This window comes from Bos javanicus, chromosome 4 (assembly GCF_032452875.1).
Source record: "Bos javanicus breed banteng chromosome 4, ARS-OSU_banteng_1.0, whole genome shotgun sequence".
Classification (NCBI taxonomy): domain Eukaryota; kingdom Metazoa; phylum Chordata; class Mammalia; order Artiodactyla; family Bovidae; genus Bos; species Bos javanicus.
In genome coordinates this window covers 111473659-111488941 of record NC_083871.1, presented here as the reverse complement: position 1 = coordinate 111488941, position 15283 = coordinate 111473659, and the positions used below count along the sequence as shown (strand labels likewise).

The 15283-nt window shown below is 39.0% G+C and overlaps 1 protein-coding gene across 1 annotated transcript in view; it reads right to left on the bottom strand.

The window, feature by feature from the left end:
* CNTNAP2 (contactin associated protein 2) overlaps positions 1 to 15283 on the bottom strand; it is a 2325186-nt gene that overhangs the window by 996372 nt on the left and 1313531 nt on the right. Inside the window, exon 11 of the mRNA XM_061415014.1 lies at positions 8031 to 8202. Coding sequence (XP_061270998.1) covers positions 8031 to 8202 — 172 coding nt within the window. The remainder of the gene's footprint in view (positions 1 to 8030; positions 8203 to 15283) is intronic.

Here is a 15283-nt window from a genome sequence, read left to right as displayed (position 1 = left end):
TGGCTCCAGTTCTCAGGGAATGAATTCCAGCTGACCTGTTCTTTGCTGCTTTGAAGTCTGATGGGATCAGAGCCACAGTGAAGTCAGACTTGAACAGGCGTGAAGTTCTGAATAATGTGGAGTTCATCTAAGAGACTTTCTGCCTCTTTTAAGCACTTTTGCATAATTACTATGAAGGGAAAGTAAGATATTCCTGGAAACCTACACTTTGCTAATAAGAATCTAACGATAGAAGACAAAACGCTTCGCAGTGTAAAAGAAGCAGGAGCACAGCTCGACACCAGTCTGATTGACATGAACATTTGTAGAGACGAATGGAAGGCATGGTCAGGCTGGAAATCTATGAAAAGATGTCAGGCCCACTGGGTGGCGATTTGTAGGCAGCAATATCCAGAGGCAACAGAAAATCTGGCATAAATTGTGTCACTACAGAAACACCCATGTTTATGAGACACATTTTCCTTTTTCCTATAGTGGAAATAATTTTTAGATATTTCAAGTCAAAGTTTTGATTTTATTATCTTTCTGGTTCAGTTGATCAATGCCGTTTTTCACAAAGAGGCCGGGCTAGGAAAAGTTACCTCTGGACACTGGAATAGGGGAAAAAGCAAAAACAAAAACTAGCTGATTCAATTTTGTGGATTCAATTTTGTGAATTGGGGTTGAAAGAGCTCTGTCTTTGAGAGCAAAAGAGAGGAACGTAGTCTTAGGACAGCATAAGGTCTGATCAATGACCTCCCTCCACTAGCATTAAAGTTCCAGGAGGAAAAGTTCCCTGAGTAAGCCTCAATAAGTGCATATTGACTGAATGGATCTCAGCAGAGACTTACAAATCCTCTGGCAGTGGTGGCCGGTGCCTCCCTTTCCACATTTGGGAACCTGATTTCTAAGAGGCCCATGTCAGCTTGAGTTGTACAGAGTAGATATGGAGCTGAGGCAGAGGGGGCCCTAAGATAGTCATCCCCACTCCCCACACCCACAGCCAGGCACACCCCATCATTAATTTCAGCTTGTACACAGTTTGCGAAAGATCTCAAAATCCCTGAGTGGCCCAGTGGGGTATGTGAAAATGCCTGGATGGCCGGTAGACAACATAAAGGACTCAGGAGAAGATCTTTGCCCAGAGAGGACACAGATCTTGAGAGACCAACCATCTTGGTTTACTCAGAACCGTGGGGGGTTTCTCTAGGTCAAAGACCCTCAATCCTAAAAGCAAGATGGTCCCTGGCAAACTGGGATGAGTTACCTTCTTACCCCAATCCCCAAACCTGAGCCCAGCACAAGCCAGGGCTGATCCCACAGCCAGAAGGAAGAACTGCAGGGCGGTGGGGCTGGCTCCTAAAGACCAAGCTGCCAGGGCACCCTCAGGGGAGGCCAGAAGGAGCCTGAGCAGACCATGTGAGTGAAACCCACTCCTCTGCTGATGTGACATAAGTTGCCTGGGCCTGACCCAAAGCTAAATGGGAAGAGTCAAGGAGGACCCATAAAATGGGATAGTAGCCCCAAATGGGAGCTTGGCTTTGACTAAGTTTGAATCACATATTGACTTTATATAGATATAGATATAGATATAGATGGATATATAGATAGTTATTAGGGCACCTGAATGTATGTGTCCCAATTCTTTTTGCTGCTATACACTGGAAATGGGAGCTTATGAACAAATGAAGATCAATTTTAAAAAATAAAAAAAGATGCTACATGCATTCTTCATCTCAGGACTGTAAATCTTAAACTTGTTGTATGAAGTCATGACTGCCTTCTGAATTCTTGGTATTAATCTACTTATGCACTGTTCACCTTTCTGGCAGAATTAGCTTCGTCTTGAAGCCTCTCATGCTGTATCTATCCAACTCTCATTTAAGTGCTCTTATAAAAAATCATATACTTATTCTTTCCTTTCAAGGAAAAGCAAATCAAACAAACTTGGTAGATATTCTGGAAAAGAACGCATTGGATTAAAAAATAAAAACTGGGTCTGTGATTATGCACTGCCATCCAAAAATAAAATGAAGACTTAATTACTAACTCAGAAATAGGATCCAGTCTATTCAGTTTCTCAAGGGGTAATTTTGTGGGCTGCACTTAACCCGCGATGTTTACTCTTCCTTTTCCACTCTCTGTGCTATCCAGACATTTCCTGGTTTTCTTTCTTAATATATTTACATGGGAGGTTACAGAAAAGGTAAAGAAGACTCTAGTTAACTGCTTTTTCTACCAGATGCTGATTAACAATATGAATTTGCTTTGTCCTCTAAACAGCCATTTAGTCCCCAAGTTCCAATCTCTAAAGGACATCATTGGCATGCAGCTTAATACATCTGAAAATAAATGTATCATCTTCTCTTTCAAAGTCATTTTCATAATTAGGAATTTGTCCCTCTATGTTCTGGTAAAATGATGGTATTGGTTGATTTTACACATGGAGGATAAAGAAAGCACAGATGCTTTCAGCTTCGATAAAAGTAATATTTGACTCACGGTGATTTAAATAAACAACGGTTGCTTTCCTTCCCACAAAAAGGAGGGAAAGTGGTTACTGACTCTGGTTCACTGGAGCTTGGAGCCGTATGATCAAGAAATGGTATCTATATTTGAACAAGGATAATGGAGGGGGAGGGTGGAACCTCTGTATTAGAAAAACAAACACTTTCTCAGAACACTTTATCTGACTTCTGCTTACCTGTCATTAGCTAGGACCATGACACTTCACTGCTGTGGATGACCAGGAAAATCTTTCTCTCTGGCAGCTAACCTATGAGGGTGATCTTAGGTTTGATACAGAAGTTACAGCTAGCAAAACAGTCTTTTCTGCGACTCACAAAACAAAAATTTTGCCTAACCAGTCATGAACACCACCTACTTCAGCTCAAACTATTTTCACTCCAGCTTCTTCACACCATGTGTCCTGAATTAGAATCCTAGATAAATAAACCAAATACAAGCTCTTACAGGGATTCACAAATTCCACCTTATGGTGCAGCAACTCTTGTAGTTTAAAAATTATGGCCGATATCTGCCAGGACCCTCCTAGGACTTACTCAGGCCCCCAAACCTCTGTCCTCACTCCCTTCCTCCTCCACGTCATCTGAGATACCCCTTGGTTCTCTTTTGGTTCTCCCTTGCAGGAGGAAGTGCATAAACGTAACTTTAATAGGGATGTTTCTGGAGGCTTTTTTTGCTCAGATTTTCAAACCCAGAAAGAGGATAGAGGGAAGTGGGTGGAGGACAAGAGTTGAGTCTGGTGCCTGGAGATGTTTGCCACAGAGAAGAAAAATGCCAGGGCACTAGGAATAGATGATAGATGGTACTTGTGCAAGGAGAAGCAAGATTATCTGCTAGATACACTGATGGTTTGATGAAGTCTTCTTCCTTAAGAGCAGGGTCTCACTCAAAGGGTAAAGCTACAGGCTTCTGATGTTGGAAGAGGCTTCTTGTCTACTGCTTACCCTCTCCCTTTCCAGTTCTACAGCTGTTTATGAAATACAGCTGAAGAAACCAGAGGTCTTCAATAGATAAACGTGATGATCTTATCAGACGCTGCATCTCATTGCTTAATCGGCAGTTGTGTGCTTGTGAGATATGTGTATCCAACTATCGTCTTGAAACGTCCACTTAGATGTCAACAGACCTTTCAACTCATACCCAGCACTGAATTCCTGATTTTTCCTTCTGCCCCATGACTAGTCTTCTCTACCACTAGCCTTCTCATCAGAGAACATGGTAACTCCTTCCTTCCAGTTGCTGTTACCAAATCATTTGGCATTATGTCTTCTCTTTTTCTCATGGTTGGAATCTAGTCCATTAAAAAGCCCTCTACCATCTCAGTGTACTCAGAACTGACCACATCACCCTATCTCTTGTGCTAGCACCGTGGTCTCAGGCCACAGCATCTCTCATGTGGGTTACTATCACTGCCCCCCAGCTTCTACCCTTCCTCTTCCCACAGACAAGGGTTAGCCTTCAAAACTATAAGCTAAATTGTGCCACTGCTCTACTCAGAAACCTGCAGTGCATCCCTACTTCTCCCAGAATAGAAGCCAGATCCTTACAAGGACCTGAAGGTCTCCAGGACCTGACCTCTACGATTGCCTTGGCCTCTTCTGGGGATCTGCTCCTCGTCCTTCCAAACCTGCCATCCAAGCCCCTTGCTGATCCTAGATGATACCAGGCAGCCTTGTTTCATTGACTAGCCTCTTTTCCTGGAATGGCTTTTCTCCAAATTGGTGAATTCTTTTACCTTTTTCGAGCTTCCCAAGTGATGCAGTGGTAAACAATCTACCTGGTAAACAGGTAGAAAGGGAAGTCTCTCAGTCGTGTCCAACTCTTTGCAACTCCATGGACTGTAGCCTACCAGGCTCCTTTGTCCATGGGATTTTCCAGGCAAGAGTACTAGAGTGGGTTGCCACTTCCTTCTTCAGGGCATCTTCCTGACCCAGGGATTGAACCCGGGTCTCCTGCAAACAGGTAAACACAAGAGACCTGGGTTTGATCCTTGGGTCAGGAAGATCCCCTGGAGTAGAAAATGGCAACCCACTCCAATATTCTCACCTGGAAAATTCCATGGACAGAGAGCCTGGCAGGCTATAGTCTTTGGGGTTGCAAAGAGTCGGAAAACTACAGAATGACTGAGTATACATGCATACTTCTTTCAGGTCTTGAACTCACGAATGAAGCTAACATTAATCAACCTATTTAAACTATAATCCAACACCAATCTCCTTAAAATGCCAGTCCTCCTTGATTAGCCCAACTTTTTTTTTAATATAATTAGCATGTATTCCTACTAACTTACTATACTATTTATTTATCACAAGTTTGTGTCTCTCCCCTTCTCCCAGAATGCAAGCTTCACAAGTGCAAGGATCTTTGTTTTGGTCAATGATTTGCCCTAAGTGCCTAGAACAGTGCCTGGCACCATAGATGCACTCAGAAAACACTACTAAAGGCATAATTCTGTAGCTTGGTATGCTTGTTGTCTCTTTGATTCAATGTCATGTTCAGAAAATAAACATGTAAACAAAACAAGGTGCATATAAATCCACTCCCTGCCCCCCCCAAAAATAAAAAAAATTAAAACCATTGAATATTTCAGTATCACACATGGCAAAACTCCTTTAGAATCACCTTCCCAAATTATTTTCCTAAGTTCTACTCATAAAATCAATGCAGCTGCTCCTATAATCTCTAAACATTTTATAAAAATCACACTTGTGATTTCTATATTTTATCCTATGTTTTCAGTTTTCCCTTTTTAGATTTTTTTTCAAAAATAGCTCTCAAATCAATCAAGCTGAAATCTGAAAGGATAAAAGTAAGAAAGAGCCCGTGTAGGGCTGCTTAAGGAGAATTTAGGTAGGCTGAAAATAAAATGGTAGAATGGCAGTTGAAAAGTTTCAGTTAGTAAGGGCGTACGACCAAACCAGAGACGGGCCAGAGATGTATCATTAAGGAGTCATGGATGGGTCAGAGCTGTGTGAAGACAGGGTAATGGCCCTGGTACTCTCATATGCGAAGAAAGATTAAGGGTGAGCTCAACAATGAGCACCTCAATGGTTTGAATAAGGTGAATATAGTTCTGAATTCTACTTGCAAAAACACAACACTTCACAGATTAAGACAGAACTGTGCACATTTTAGGTGAAAAAGGAATCTGCTATTTCATACACTGTTAATTACTGTACAGAAATCACTGCCCTGGTAACCATTTCACTATATATGTTGTACACCTGAAGCTATAATATAATGATATAGGGCAATTATATCTTAAAAAAAAAAAAGAAGTCAATGCCCTCAAAAAATAAGACAAGCAGAGAAGGTATTCAATAGTGGATTTAGGAAACTTGCGATGCATCAGAGGTGATTACTTCTGCATAGGCACTCTTCCAGGTTAGCACCCTGCGGGATAAGAAAGATGTGTTCCTTGTTCTGTCAGCTACAGGGCACTCAGCAACACAGACAGTGGCATGATGCCAGTTTGGCAAAAGAACACTTTGTATATTCCTGTACCTGCCCCAAACTGAAATTTGATCCCTAATCTACATTGTCTCTTGTGTTCTTCTCCTTACCAGGAGAGCCTGGTTCATTACCCAAATCTCACTCATTCTTTTGGAGACATTTTAACTTCTAATATTGCCATGGGTGTACAACAGTGAAATCTCAACACTTCACCTACACTTCCTCGGTAGCAAACAATTTAAACACAATTCCCAGGAAACATGCTGTTTGGAGTGAAATAACAGTATCACCATAAAACCTAGCCAGTTTACAAAAGCTAGATGAACTAACTTGGGTATTATTGACAGAAATTATTGTATCATTAAAGTTACTGACATAGAAAATGAACAAGGTACTAAAGTGACTCATAGACTGTCTATTACTAAGAGGGAAAATCTTCCTGTATGGAAAATCATTATTAAAATTTATGAATACACAGAGAATATCAGAATATATGTTCTTAGAACATGCATTTTTCAGTTTTTGTGATTATTAGCACCACTGCTTTAGGCAGAAATAACAACTATTACATTATTGATGGGTCAAAATTTAGGAGTATATTTTTATTAAAATTGTTTGTTTCTCTGTTTAAGTATAAACTGTTTAGGCTATAAGTACCTATATTTGCATAAATGCAATAAAAATAAGCACTATGCTATGCCTTATTATAAACATATTAAAGCTTTAAAAAGTTACATTCTATAGACATCATAAACTCTAATTTATCATTCACATGAATACTACTTTATTAAGATTATATAAAGCAAGCTTAATTCATAATAGATGATTTTATATATTTTTAAGATTCATTATATGTCTCTACATGACTTCCCCAAGGATCTCCTATTAAATGAAGTAAGGTTGGAAGAGACTTAAGGTCTATATTTTACTGGGGACAGACTGAGACTTATGGAAGTTTAGTTTTCAAAATATAAAATTAATGAAAAAAATTTTCAGAATAAGATAATCCTCTCATAAAAGATTTGAAAATAGGATAGGCCATCACCTAAATCCACCAGATTAAATTCAACCCATAGTTAGATGTAGTTTGTTTGTGGGAAATACATATCAAAATGAAAAATTTTCATGTTGGAATAAAAGGAACTTCTTAGAAGTATGTTATGGTAGTATATGTAATGCTGCCATGATATGCCATATAAGTTGTATCTTTCCACCATGTAAGAGGTCAGCTAAGTTTTTATAAAAAGTCATCCCCCCCCAGATTTGCAAAAACTTATAAGGATGAGATCTTTTAATATTTCACTATGTCTTAGACTCAACTACATTAAATATCCTACTTCAGTAAATCCCCATATTGCCTGCCAATAATTTTCAACATTTATTTTCCTCTAAGAGGGGGCTTTATATGGGATTATACACTGAGGATAAGTCATGATCAAGACAAAGAGAAGGAGTCATTTCTGCTGTGGGCATAGTTTATATGCATGCTGCTGCTGCTGCTAAGTCACTTCAGTCATGTCTGACTCTGTGTGACCCCACAGATGGCAGCCCACCAGGCACCCCTGTCCCTGTGATCCTCCAGGCAAGAATACTGGAGTGGGTTGCCATTTCCTTCTCCAATGCATGAAAGTAAAAAGTGAAAGTGAAGTCGCTCAGTCGTGTCCGACTCCTAGCAACCCCATGGACTGCAGCCTACCAGGCTCCTCTGTCCACAGGATTTTCCAGGCAAGAGTACTGGAGTGGGGTGCCATTGCCTTCTCCAGTTTATATGCATAGTTTATTTAAAAACAAACTGAATTCTGTTTCCAGCTGTCACTTGCAAAACCATGCAAAATGATCACATTCACCAAGGAGGGTTGAATGGATTAATATGACATCATAGACTGTCATATATAACCATGCCCTGATATAAACATCACTTCTAATATCACAAACATATACCACAGGCATGGCCAATGGCTCCTGCCACCTTGCCCCATATAGGGCTGTACGTTTCAGAGTTTAACTTGTCCTACAACAAAAACATGAATTTTGAAAGTTTGGCAATTCGAGGTAGGAAGACAGACCATTACCTGTCTATGATGGCACACATGTCAATGCTGACATTTGCAAAACTTCCAGGCCTCCTTTGCGCCACTTCGGATAAATTTACAAGTTGATCATCCACTTGAATGAGCTGCATGCATCCTTGGAATGAAGGCTGAAGGACAGAGTGACTTGAGTTATTCATCTGGTTCAGATAACCTGTGAGAGAGAAAAAAATGGGAATGTTCAATTCTGTGTGCGGCATGCTTCACTAAAATTCCTCTGGGTGGTTTTCCCTGACCACAGCTATCGAATCCAACTGCTGTGTTTTGTTGATCCTACTCATGTTGTATTCAATGTGGAAGAATGAATTCTTTTGAGAAAATGGTATTATTTCAGGGGAGGGTGTGAGGGTTGAACCTAGGTGAATGTTTGTCTCTGGGGTCTAGCATCCTTCATATTTTCTCTTTTGACATCTTTTTCACCGTGTCAGATCTCTCTATCCCTCCGTTCATTGCTATACTTCCTCATCTGACTCTGTCTTCAGAGATCAGGATGTACAATTTTAGACCTTTCCAAACTATCCAACCATCTTTCTTTTATAGCTTCAATATTTACTTCCATTTTCTTAATTTCTTAGAGGCCTGTTATGCAGATGTAAAGAAGTTAAAACTTACTGTTATCAACTAAGGTTGGCTTCTTGTTGGGGGCCAGCATGAGGCACTCCACCCGTGGCAAAGGTCAAGAGGAAGGAGGCTCGACATACGCAAAGGCGGGATCGAGCCTCAGGATCCTGCCGTTGTGTATGTCGAGCCTCCGGAGTCCCCCTGGAAATCCTCGAGCATCTACCCCCATAACCAGAGCCTGCCTACTTTACTACTTTGTGCTCTCACCTACACCTCTGACTTTACGGGGGCTGTCCCCCACCACCTCTTTTGGAGAAGAAGTTAACTTAGAGCTCCAGTTAATAATAATTCCTCGGCGTGATAGGAGTGTTTCAACCTACAAACTCCTCTGAAGGTTCTCTAGCCTGCCTGACAGGCTTGTCCGGCCACATGTGATTGCTCACAGCCTCCCAACTGTGAGAGGCACAAGATGCTTTAAACCTTCTAAAAACAGGTTCTTTAGAGAAGTTAGAAAACTATTGGTATAAGTATAGTGGGCTGATTAGAAATTGTATTGGTGAAGAGTTTTTCATTTGTTGAGCCAATGTTTACTGCTAAGTCTCCACATCCCCTGCCCTTATACATGTTAATGAATATATAGAAGAAATAAGTATTAACTTTGATATTAAAGTTAACCTTAGGCTAAGTAAATTCTTTCCTTAATTAAAACCCACTACACCCTCACCCTATAGGAATGTAACTTTATCTGGTACCTTTGGAAGGTGGCGTCTGTTTCAAAAATAATCACCCCTGGAGAAATAAGTGTTCTGGTTGACTGACTGCTGTCACAAGGAGAGGGTCATAAATTGTCAGCAGGCCCCCTGGCCAGAAGATGATGTAATACCCCTAAGACCTCTGTATACATTTGTATGAAGCACCTGACTTTGATAAAAGTCAGGACTGCTGACCCTGTGTGACTTTTGTATAACACCTCAGTGTATAAAAACAGACCCTGGAAAATAGAGAATTGGGATCAGTTCCTCAAAAGACTGGTCTCCCCATGTCTCTCTCTCTCTCTCAAACTCTGGCTGAGTCTCCATCTGGAGCGCGGAACCCGCCATGCTTACTAATTATGCCTGGGCTTCTAAGATCCGACCGGGGAGGCCTCAGTGTCTCCTCTCCTTCGGGAGAACGGAAGGACGCCTGCAGCCTACGTAAGTGGTGCAAGCTTCTTGTCTTGAAGTTTTATTGGTCTCCCACGTAAACCAAGCTACTCAGCCTCTTTTCTCCACTGAATTTTCCTACTGAGCTATCCTCATTCTATTACTCTTTATATCTTTGATGAATATGTAAATAGCCGCCAACGCTGTCTCCCCTTCAAATACTCTGGATCAGCCGGGGCTGGACCCCGGCAGCTTCTTTTATGGATTAATATCTAACTCAATCCAAAGAGATATTTGCATTACAAATAATTTCTCAATTTATAAAACCCAAAGAAACATAAAAAGATAAATTTAGATAGAAGGGTCAGTCACCCTGCTCTGAATATCCATCTCAGGTAAGGTACCTAATATGATATAGGGAGCAAAAGTGATAAGAAGTAAAACTAAAATTTTAAAAGGATGAATAACAAGGCAAGAAGAGAAAATTTCTATGAGTATTAGAAAGTATTCGTTCTATTATGGAGTAGAACATGCATATGCCAAGGCTGAGATTAGACACTTTTTCAAAATCTTATTGCAAAGTAACTTTAAAATAGCATCAAAAATCAATTGCCTTATGCCTTTTCAATAGAAAAAATTGTAATACATGTTATGCATAAAAAAACCTGTGGGACATATGGAATAAATCTTCTTGATCCCATTAAATATCTCTTGATCCCATTAAATATCTCCACAAAGTCCCCCAAAGCTACTTTTCATATTGTCCCCATACAAAATTCACCTACCAGAGCAAATTTAAATGGCAGTATTTTTCTGCTTAAAAATCTCAAGTTACTGACAATCTTTTCCATCTAATATTATATTTACAGCAAAAAAATTTATACAAAGTGGGTTGGTATCAAATGAAGTGAAAATCACTAAGTCGTGTCCAGCTCTTTGAAACCCCATGGACTATACAGTCCATGGAATTCTCCAGGCCAGAATACTGGAGTGGGTAGCCTTTCCCTTCTCCAGGGGATCTTCTCAACCCAGGGATTGAACTCAGGTGTCCTGCATTGCAGGCAGATTCTTTACCAGCTGAGACACTGTATGGTCCATGGGGTCGCAAAGAGTTGGACACGACTGAGCGACTTTGGTATCACGATGTGCCATTAATTGGATAAAAGGGAATTTTCAATAAAAACTTTTTTCAGAAATTGCCCATTAAGTGATTTTTTTAAATGTCCTATATTGTTTGACTAGTAACAGTGTTTTAAAGCAAGAAAAATTTCCCTTTAATAATGGGTTACATAATTAAAACCTAATGATAATCAATTGATTCCTCTTTAAGGATTAATCACAGAAGTGTACACAATCATTTTCTATCAACACAGTACTAAATAAAAATAAGGTTATACTTAAGTAAATTTCTTGAGTTAAAAATAAATATAAGGCTCTATTTCAATGTCAAACATATGGTATTCTTTTTTTTTTTTTCTTCTTTCTTTTCTGAGTCACTTTTTCCCCCCATTCGCACTGACTTAATCCCCTCAGAAAACTGCTGATCTTAGCTAAGTTGTCTATTTAGACAAACCATATGCGTACATATGATTTTCAATCTGTCTAATCAAGATAAAATTGAATGGGGTTTAATGTCTAAACTTAGCAGAGAAAAAATATCCAGCTGTAACTTTATTGACTGTTCTTAACAAGATGATCACTTGATTCTGGTTTTTGAACACTTGAAGTCTCTAAATATCCACACTCTCTTTGAAGTATCCCAAAATGGGTAGATGTATTATGAGAACAAGATCTTCTCCAAAGCAAGGCAGCTGGGTAACACACAGATCACTGTATAATGGGTATATTTAAGTTCATAAAACAAGACTTCATCAGTTACTCATAACAATGTCATTTACTCCTGGTGAATTTTGGAGTTTGAAGTTATCGAGTCCTTTCGTTTTCTACATGAGATACATTCTAGGAGAAAATACTTATAGTACAAACTTCTACATGTCCATTAAAATGTGGCCATGAAGATTTATGGCTCTTGAAGAGGTTGTCAGTAATGGCTGAAAGAAAGGTGAGGAAATGGTGTTCTCAGAAATGGAAGAAACCTGGATCCTTAGTATGTTGCAGTGGAAAGTTGAGCAACACTGTGATAATATTGAAAGGAATACACTGCACTTAATAAACTTTATCATCTAGCTGAGGATTACTGTGCATAGTATTCTGGCACCTTCTTTCTGTTTATAAGGGAAAAGAAGAGAGAAAAACTGTTAAATATGAGGAAGCCAGGTCTTAATGGATTTGAACATAAAATGTTTTCTTAAACTTCAGTCTCTCCAGATGTTGAACAATGCAAAAATTAAGAAATCTCTTCAAGGCAAATTTCAACTACCAGGGAAACATGATCTAAAGATGATAATGAGGTGTGACTATAAAATCCATATTAAGACCTCCAACATATATTAGACAATGCTTCCAAGAACCATTCATTCAGACAAAAGAACCTCTATGTAGCTTAGTGGTGTGTCTTACCAAGCCCCTGATATAAACAATGAAGATTCTAAAAATAATCTTCCTCAGCATATTAGCAGAAGCCCAATGTAAAAACAAAAAACAAAAAACTTATCTTTATGAAAGTGTGGATAAGGCTTTTGTTTAATGGAGTAAAGCTTAATTACATTTATAGGTATCCTACAAGTTTTTAAGAGAACTATACTAGAATATTGACCACTCCCAACTGATTCAGGTCAGTTGGCAATGGGTTAAAGATGCTGTTTCTGATACTTGAAATTCCTGATACTCTAACCCACTCCCCCCTCCTCGAAATGAAGGACAGCATATTATTTATTTTCTGTATTAGTTCCCTTTATGTCAAATATAATTTCAGTAAAAATCCTAATGCAATAGTATCTGTGATTCCTTCAATGACTACCCTAAAGTTCAGGATTTAACATAGTAGGTTAATATCAGGGTTGTTTGGAGAAAAAAAAAATGCATCTGGGATACTGAGGGTCAGAAATGAAGATATAAAATGGATAGAGGGTCAAACTTAATTAAAATTTGCTAAGTTATTATAAAAAATATATATAGTAAGAAAGTAAAGTCATTTGTTTCAGCTTAGAGCTTAAATTTATTACATCTATGGATTTGAAAAAAAAATTTAATGTTTATATATTGGTTGTCGTTATTAGGTCCTATGATCTGACAATATGTTGTGACACCCACAGTGAATTTTAACTGTGTCATTATCAATTGCATCTATCAGTGAGTTGGGCCATTGTCACCTTACTGGTGTGTCTGAAATTGCCATTTAAATCTTAGCATGTAAAAACTTTATACCTGATTTGAAGCTCAACATTTTGCTATTCTCATTGACAAAACAAACACGTGCATTTTCACAGTTTTAAAATTTTAACTCAGATATACATTAGTGAAAAATATGCTGATATTTGTTTTGACATTCAAATGCCAATTTAACTTTTAAATTATAACGTTAACTTGATGGAACAAAAAACCAAACAATAGGCAACAAGGCTGAGTATTTTACATGTCTGGAAGTACACGCATACAAGATGACTCTTTATACTTATTTTAAAGTAGGGATGTTTAGGAGGCTGAGAAAGGCTAGTGAAATGCTGTAAGATCCTCAAAACCATTTAGTGTCTTCCTTTCAGTACAATCTTGTGCAAAATTTCAACTAATCTCTACTGTTTACCAAATCTTTCTAAATAATTCACACTGGTGGAGGTTGGGGCCAAACAAGCAGTGTGTTAGAGTGAGCCAGGAGTGAGCCCAGTGGTGGCTAATGTTTGCAGACAGCCAAACACACACCCACTTGGCATGGCCAGGAGACTGACTGCAATACAAATTGATGGAGTGAGCAAATAAATATATTGAAGATAGTGGGAGCCAGGTTCACACTGGCAGGAAAGGAGGGTACAAACGAAAAGTGGGAGATCTTGAGTGGGTTCTATGGGTTTAGATTGGAATTTATAGTGTGCACTTGTGGTTTTTGGTATATACAGATAGATATAGAAATAAATCTAGATGGAACTGTGTATATGGTCAACATACAGGCAGTTCCTACCATCCACTGAAGATGATCCACAAAAGGATTATACCAGAAGCAATCAGTGTCTTCTTTGTTAGTGCCCTAATTAAATGCTGCATTTTAAATTTCTGGTGTTAAGTGCTAAGTCACTTCAGTCATGTCCGACTCTGTGCGACTCCATAGACGGCAGCCCACCAGGCTCCCCGTCCCTGGCATTCTCCAGGCAAGAACACTGGAATGGGTTGCCATTTCCTTCTCCAATGCATGAAAGTGAAAAGTGAAAGTGAAGTCGCTCAGTCGTGTCTGACTCCTAGCGACCCCGTGAACAGCAGCCTATAAGGCTCCTCCATCCATGGGATTTTCCAGGCAAGAGTACTGGAGTGGGAATTAAGTGCTAAAAGATGTCTATTCTTAACCTGCTCAAAAAAGTCTGAATCACTTTGATATAAGCTGGAAACTAATACAACTATAATTAAAAAAAAAAAAAAAAAGCTGTCTATTCTTGATCACTATGCTTCAGCCATCCCATTCTCTTGTCTGTGCTTCAGAAAAACCAAGACCGTTCTACCTGAAATTTTCTTCCTCTTTGCATTTTTCATGGCTGACTTATGATTCAGGTCAGTTCAAATATCACCTTCTGAGAGGTGACCACTTCAAAAACCATGGTATTTAAAATTATTCTATCCATTTTCTCATTCAAGTTCCTCAGCAACTTATTTCTTGTCATAGAATCTGTCATAATTTGTATTTATCTTAATTGGTTTATTTACTTACATGTGTGTGTGGTTCTGAATGTGTCTTTTTTCTCTTTGGTGTAATAGTTTCATGACATCAATTGTATTGTCTTATTTCTCTATGAATTAATAAAGTATTTGTTGAGAAAACCCCACATATGATAAAAAATTACCAACCTACTTATATTAAAAACAAGCTATGGGATACATGGGAGATGATCAAGATGCAAAGTATCTTGATCACTTTGCATCCCAAGATACAAAGTATTTGGAAATAAATTACTTTTCAACAGATTAAAGCTCCACTTTATAACATAATATAATCTCCATTTTAAGACTTTTACGGATCCTTCTATACTTGTTAAGTGAATGGTCAAGTGAGTGAATATGTTCGAATTTTTATCCTGGAATGAAGTGATATCTGGAGAAGGCAATGGCACCCCACTCCAGTACTCTTGCCTGGAAAACCCCATGGATGGAGGAGTCATGTCTGACTCAGTGACTTCACTTTCACTTTTCACTTTCATGCATTGGAGAAGGAAATGGCAACCCACTCCAGTGTTCTTGCCTGGAGAATCCAGGGACGGGGGAGCCTGGTGGGCTGCCGTCTATGGGGTCGCAGCTTCACTTCCTTTAAGACTCTATTTCAGTCACCTTATCAGAGAGGCTTTCTCTGATCACCAGTTAAATAACATTCTCCCATCCCTTTGGGATAAGATATCCCCTTATCTGATTCATTTTTCATAACTCATCATCACA